The 7137-nt window shown below is 43.3% G+C and overlaps 1 protein-coding gene across 2 annotated transcripts; it reads right to left on the reverse strand.

Annotated features, from left to right (window-relative positions):
- On the reverse strand, positions 1–6920 carry cdc25b (cell division cycle 25B). Of its 2 annotated transcripts, none has more exons than XM_085391726.1 (15): positions 6391–6920; positions 6136–6218; positions 5731–5782; positions 4513–4554; positions 4307–4340; positions 3952–4080; positions 3598–3717; positions 3370–3504; positions 3194–3271; positions 2752–2940; positions 2150–2254; positions 2003–2065; positions 1810–1908; positions 1354–1599; positions 1–1166 (listed from the first exon to the last, which is right to left on the reverse strand). In XM_085391726.1, the coding sequence occupies exons 1-15, from the start codon at positions 6588–6590 to the stop codon at positions 1026–1028; spliced, it is 1716 nt and encodes a 571-aa protein (XP_085247852.1). In that variant the 5' UTR covers positions 6591–6920; the 3' UTR covers positions 1–1025. The 2 variants fall into 2 exon arrangements, with proteins under 2 accessions (XP_085247852.1, XP_085247851.1); XM_085391725.1 differs by having other exon boundaries at positions 3188–3271.
- Between the last annotated feature and the right edge of the window lie 217 nt (positions 6921–7137).

The raw sequence follows: 7137 nt of genomic DNA on the forward strand, positions 1-7137 counted from the left end.
TCATTTCAACACACATCAGATCTTTATTTCAGCAGCTCCCCCGCAAGCCTGGACCAAAATACCAAAAGCACCCTGCTCATTATAAACCAACATTATTAGCTCGGCAGAGGGTTAGACAGTTCTCTCTGGATTTTAAAAGGTGTCAAAGCGAAACAAAAGACTTCTTATAAGACAGAAAAAGAAAAAAAAATCTGTCCACACTTGCTGACCTGCAGCATCAGAGAAATCTCACTGCAAAGTAAACAGGTAGCTTTGTTTGCTTTGGTATCTTCTGACTGAGGAAAATAATTATTGCAACAGATGTGGGTGGAGGTGATGGGGCAAAGCTCTGCATTGATCTTGTGCTTTCACATGTTATCATTAAGTATCCAATTTGCATTTTGGAATGCCTGGAGAAATGCACACTCCAAAGAATACTCAAATCATTCTTTAAAAACAAAGTGTGTGTGTGTATGTATATATAAAAATCTTGGGGACAGGGACACCTCTCCAATTCAACTTTTTTTTTTCTTTAATTAAGTGCTGATATAATGTAGTACATGACATTAAAAGAAAAAAGAAAAAATCCAGTGGGGGGACTGAAAGACAAAGTCCTGGCAGTGTGGTCTGTTTGTATATTGCAATATGGCATTGATTCATATCACTAATGCCAGCTTATATTTAAAAAAAAAAAAAAAAAAAAGGAAAAGGAAAGGTAAAAAACAGGCAGTAGGTCCTAGTGGTTTGTTTTGTTAAAACATACAAATTGTTTCAAATCACCTTTATAAAATCTGTTCACTGCACTGCTGATTTCTTCAAGGATCCATCATTCCACATCCTTCTCTCTTTAACTCGCATAAATAACTAAATTGGCTATAAATGAAACTTTGTAGGAAATTTAAAAATCCCTTTTTCTGCTGGCGCAATCACAGAAGGCATTTCTCCTTGGTTAGAGTGAGGCGTTAGACACATGAGGAGGTTGCACTGAGTCCGTTTCATGGAGAGGCAGTGTGTTTTAGCGAGAGGTTGGGAAGATGAGGACGTGCTCACAGCTTCTTCAGTCGTCCGTACATCTCCCTCTTACTGCGCTCTCCGGCCCAGGTGCGACTCTTGAGGCGGCACTTCCTCAGGTCCTCCTTGAAATCCTCATGGTGCATGGGTCGGTAAGACTGAGGTTCACATTGTGCCTGCACAAGAGAACGAGATGAGGATTCAGAGGACTGAACAGCTGAGATTCATGTGGGTCTGTGATAACTGATATGCTAAAACATGAGCACGCAGTTCTTTGGACTAAAACCGAAGCATTATGCTCCAGATACACAAGGCCTCACCAGCATTTATATTTCACTCCTTGAGAATCAAATCAAACCCAACCTGAAAATGAGGGAAGAAGTCCTTGTAGCCGCCCTTGAGGATGTAGAGCTCGGGGTAGTGAAGTTTGGGATACTCGTTCATGGCGCGGTCTTGCTCTCTGACGAAACGGCACATTCGGGGGCCGCGCTCCGAGGAGAACTCGCAGTGGAAGATGATGACGATTCGTTTGTCTGGGCTGGATGGGACAATCGGGTTCTTGAGGAGGAAGTCCTTCACCTGGTCCTCCTGGTGTAGGTTTAGCGCTCCCTGGAACAAAAACAAATACCTTTAGAGCTCAGGGATGGATCACCTACAGAGAAGTCTTTAATTAAGCAGTTTTTACATCATTACCCCCCCCCCCACAGTTGTTACTGAAAACATCTATCACCGATTTTCACATCGTTCTGTGTGATTTTCCAACACAAATTAGGAAACACTCGAGTTTTATGTATACTGCAATGTCTGTCACTGACTCACCTTGATATGTCCTCCTTCAAACTCATAAGGATAGCGGCAGTCAATGACGATGACTTGTTCAACTACATGATCAAACTGGCCAGTGAGAGCTGCCACCATCTAAAGACCACACAGAACATACTTTTAATGTTTTCAAAAGGAGCAGTGATTACTGTGAAGGGACTGAGCGCTTTGACACAGTGCGTCTACTCACCATGTCTGAGGTAATGTATTTGAGGTCTTGGTGTTTTCCATGCACTGTGGGTAGAACGAAAGGCTAAAAGACGAAAGAGGATTCGTTATTCCACTTTTTCAAGCAACTAACTAACAAGCACACAGAAGAGTTTTCATTCTCCCTTACCTTGGTGAAATCGCCTATTAGCTCATTAGAACCAGCCTCACTGTCCAACAGCTTTTCAATCTCTGCCTGGCAGAACGACTTGGACCTCTGGAGCAGTGAGCAGCCCTGGAAAGAGAGGAGAGGGACACTTACCAAGGAGAAAATGAAGCGATTTAAGATAAGCTTCAAAGCCTGGAACAATAGCCAGTAAGCCTCAGTGGATGTTTCAGAAGCTGGGTGACAGATGGTCAGTGGAGATTTTTTAAATCACGCCTACAGATCATTGCTGTCTGTTCAGAACAGCAGCTCCATGTTATCACTGGTTTTAAATGTTTCAATCAGAAAAGGACTTGAGCTCGACAGCACGTTTTTGTAACACAAGACAGTTTTTATTAATCTTGCACCGTGTGGCTTAGACCTGAGCAATGCTGTAAGACCAATCTCAGCATGCATGCACTTCATTCCGTTTTCATTTAAAAGACGATGCTGCTACTTCCTCCCATTCACCTCAGCTCCTCATGTTATTGGCCAACATGTTAAAATGATCAAGTCATCCAACTAACTTGCATCAACTATCACAACAACAAAAGTGATGCATGTTGTCCAAGGCAGTATGGCCTTACCATTCTTGGGGATTCTGGGTTTTGTTCCAGGGTGGTTACTTGCGTTCCTGCAAGGCTACGCCGCCTCTTCACCCTGATGGGTGTATTTTCATCTCCGGGGCGGTCAGCGCGCTTCACAGAGAGACGGGAAACAGGACTGGGCATCGAAGGAGAGCGAAACAGGCTTCGTGGTCTGCACCGAATCACAGGCTAAAGAAATGCGAGAATAAGTACATTTTTAAATTCAACCCACATTTTGCGTGAGGTGCTACAACTTGTGACAGCAAAGCATCAAAATTTATTCTGGGTGATTGCATCAAAATACATCAGGACTATTCTTTATACTATGCTGTGACATATTGTGTTTGTTGTAAAATGGTTGTCAAGATGGATAAGTCATCTGTGGCTACTGAGAAAAGCAGGCACACACTTTACATACTGCACCTAAAGTACGCACACTTACAGAGTCTTCTCCTATACTGTCAGCCACCAGTGGGGCAGTGAGTAAGCTGGCCATGCCCATCGGTACCCCAGAGTCATTCTGCAAACAACAAATGGGTGCCGTTAAAAATCAAGTCTGACAAAAAGGAATTGCAGAAAAAAAATGAATCCATAAAAACATGAATGGCAGGGACTCACCTCCATGTTGTCATCAAGTACATCCAAAAAGCCATCGTCTTCATCATCATTTGAGGAGGTGAGGGAGGAACTTCTCAGAAACATGGGGCTGGAGTCATGAAAGTCAAGCTGCTGCACCGGAGGAGGTGAAGAAAGCTTTACATAAAAATGAAAAAAAAAAAACGTCAGTCAGCATCTTTCGAGAAGCAGATCACCCCTTTTTAACTTGCAGACAGATTCTTCACATACCATGAGGGCTGGTGCGGAGCTGGGACGGCAGGCAAAGGCATCCTTAGACTGCCCGTTGTTAAAGGATCGCCCACGACACCGCGAAGCAGGTTTGGTGGGTTTCTTGAATTCAAAGCTTTCCTGAAAGAAAAAAAACAACAACAAGGCATTTTAAACAAGGAATGCCAACACAGACGTGACAGATTAATAAAAGCACCTGCTAATGACACTAATAATTTTCACTTACATAAAATGCAAATATCCCGTTTTTAACCCAAATGATGAAATGCCGTCTCCACAGTAATAAAAGCTCATTTAGCATCGCCTTAGTTCTAAGGCAGTGAGACTTAAGTAAATGATTTTGGTCCAACTGACCTCTGGCATGTTCTCCTTATTCTCATGCTGAGAGGTGGATACTTGGGAAGGTTGCTGACCAAATACTCCATAGCGGTTTGGATCATTTTGCTGCCCCTTCAGAGCTGGACTGAAGGCCATGAGCTGGAGCTGAGTGGGGGAATAAAAGGGAATCAGTTAGCAACGCGTTTAGGCTTAACCTCCACTGTATGGTTTGTTTGAGTTGTGTTTATGTGTACTGTCAACTCCTCTTTAAAAATTAAGATTAAATCCTATTCAAGCGCCAAAATCACAACTACAACAGGACATTATCTGTTATCTCTGGGGATAACAGATAATATGTGTACGCATAACACACAAGCTGTAAAATACTTACGGGCAATGAGTTGATTCTTCGAATTGGCATTCTCCTATAATCAACAGATGGCAGAGAAAAGAATTGCAGTCAATAAAATAAGGAGATAAGATTTTTTTGGCTTGAAAATTAAACTGCTCTGCAATGTTGTTTTTAGAGAGAGAGAGAGAGAGAGAGAGAGGGGGGGGGGGGGGGGGGGGAGAGATAATACCAGGTACAAAACTTACTCATTGACAACTCTGCTTGACTCTCGAATGGCTTTTTCAAATCTGTAACAGAAAGAAGAGCAAGGAATGCTTCAGAAATTACAAAACTAATATATTCTTGCAAGAAGATCTGCTAAGAAAAGAGACTAGGAAGGCCTCAACTGTCAGTCGAAACATTGCATACTCATAAACTACAAAGAGTCTGGGACTCTATTGAGACACCGAGAGGAACGGTTGGACATGAGGAAGTTGGGTGAATGCATGGAGGCAAGACGTACTCTTTGCATTGGGAGTACGGCCCACCTGTATGCTAAATAAGTGGGCCTGAGAGCTCAGGGGGTGGGAGGGAGGTCAGGGGAAGGGATGCGGAAATCAGCTAATCTACCATATGCCTGCTGGAGCCGAAGCTGCAAAGCCCCCTTTCTGCAAGAGCTCTTTTGTTTGTCGAGGGGGGAGCGTGTCCCATTCAGTGCAGACCACAAGAAGGGAGGGCAGCTGTTCTCTGGGGGTGCCCTGATTTCAATAGCTGATGCAGAGAAACTCCAGCCCTCAATTCCCTATTGAAACAAGGCTGCAGTAGAAGAGTGTGCCAAAGCTCAGAGGGGGTGGGTTATCAAACCAGAGCACGCACGCCACATCCTCCCCCCCATCATGGAAAACTCCTAGCAACCTAACAGCTGTAAAAGGAGGTGAATGAAGTCTTGAGCACCAACTGCTGCAAAAGAACTCACATCAGACCTCGGCAGATGTCTGCAGGGCAGACTCACCCAACTGAGAATAAGGAAAAGGGCCACCCAAGATTAGGCAGCTGAGGGTATGCTAACAAACTGATCAAGATAACAACGCTGAGCACAAGTGCAACAGTATTTTCAGTGAGCAGCACTAGGGTTTCCAACTGATTTTACAGAGCATATTGTCCCAGTTGTATTACTTCCCACCTACAAAATTGCAATATTTAACTATTAAGTTAAGTCCATAATATGTCACACTACATTGATTTAGAAAGTAAAGCTCACATGGTGTATCAGCTAATCTGCTTTGTCTAAGAAAAAGGAGCGAGGTCATCGTCTTAAAGTCAACGGCAGAAATATTAATCCCTCAGATGGGAAATGGTGCTTAGCGCTGCTGAACCCTAGCACTGGGGTGGGGGTGGAGGGTCGGGTGAAGGGGCAAAAGGGTAAGGAGACGCACTGCTCAAAGGCTGATAACAATAGTCAGAAGGAGGATAGTTTAACTTACGTGTCTTCCACTTCGATGGCATCTAGTGGGCTGGGGAGATCCATGCCCAGGCCTGAAGGAAGAGATGTGTGTCACTAATAGATGATACTGACCTGCCACATGTATACACACATTTCTCATATTGCAGTGCATAGGTGAGCTGTCTGGTGGAGTAAGGACTTTACATTAGAAGACTGGAATTACAAATAAATAAATAAATAAATAAAAGACTATACTTGATACATTTGAGTCGTAACTGAGTCGTAAATTACAATACATAAAATATTACTGCAGCTAAAATAAATAATACAATACTACATTCCGCATAACCGTATCGAATCTTGTGACTTGAAATCAAATTCAGTCCATGAACATTTGGCCTTATAGCATAAATTAGCACAAACAATAGCTTTAACGAGGTCTCACCAGCATCAGATGAGACGTCAGAGGCGAAGGAGGGAACCTTCTCGAGGGGTGCATGCTTTCTCCTTTTCGGGGTATCACATTGGCTGCACGACAAAGAAAGAAACAGAAAATTTTCCTTAATGTCAAGACTGAAACGTATTGTGCATTGCAAAGAACCGATCAAAAGGAATAAACAGATGACAGGGTAGTTAGTGGTTTGAAAAACAGGAACTGCAGTTACATGAAAATAATTAACAAATAAAAACTTAGTAGTACCTTCCGAGTCCAGCTAAATTGTTCATGTCCATAGCCAAATTGGTAACAGGAGACAGCACAGCCGTGGGCCCAGGGGAAAACAGATTCCTGCAGTGCGAGGTCTTAGTGCTGTGCTCAAGCAGAGAGGGCAAGGAAAGCTCGGGGATCCGGTCGGGCCTGTTCGTCTTAACAGGACTAATCCTGCTAAAAAAAGATTCCATGTTGCTTTTTTCGCTGTCAAATCTGTGCAAAAGTCACGCGGGAGTACTACTGTATGATAGATTTGGTTTGAATTTCGAGTCGGAGAAAGCAAGACAGTCAAAGTTTCGAGCTAACCCGGAAGCTAAGCAGCTAGCTAGGAACAATTGAGATTACATTTCCAAAAATACGAAGCAAAACACCGGCCGTAAGTTAGACGGTGGTTCCGTGAGGTGTAAAACCTAGATTTGGTCTTTCCAAATCACTAAAGTCACATAGCTGTTGTTTATGCCAGAGAGTTACAGCATAAGGCACCTCCTCTCTGACAACCCCTGATTTGTGAGGAAAGGACTGAAGCTGCTCGTATTTATGTTCAAAATAGAAGCTCAGAAGCGGCAATATTTGAGCCAATCAGCGACGTTGTTACATCTGGAAAACCAATCAGAGCGCGAAAGGCGTCTCCGCTGTTGTCCTCTCACCGGATGAGGGAAAAAAGGAGGAGGATATGACACAATATTCATCTTTTTTCTTCCTCGCAATTCTTTTGTTCTGAGAAGAAATTTGAATTTT

This window comes from Rhamphochromis longiceps, linkage group LG19 (genome assembly GCF_057381845.1).
Source record: "Rhamphochromis longiceps isolate RC_006_pf linkage group LG19, R_longiceps_female_GT1.1, whole genome shotgun sequence".
NCBI classification, from domain to species: domain Eukaryota; kingdom Metazoa; phylum Chordata; class Actinopteri; order Cichliformes; family Cichlidae; genus Rhamphochromis; species Rhamphochromis longiceps.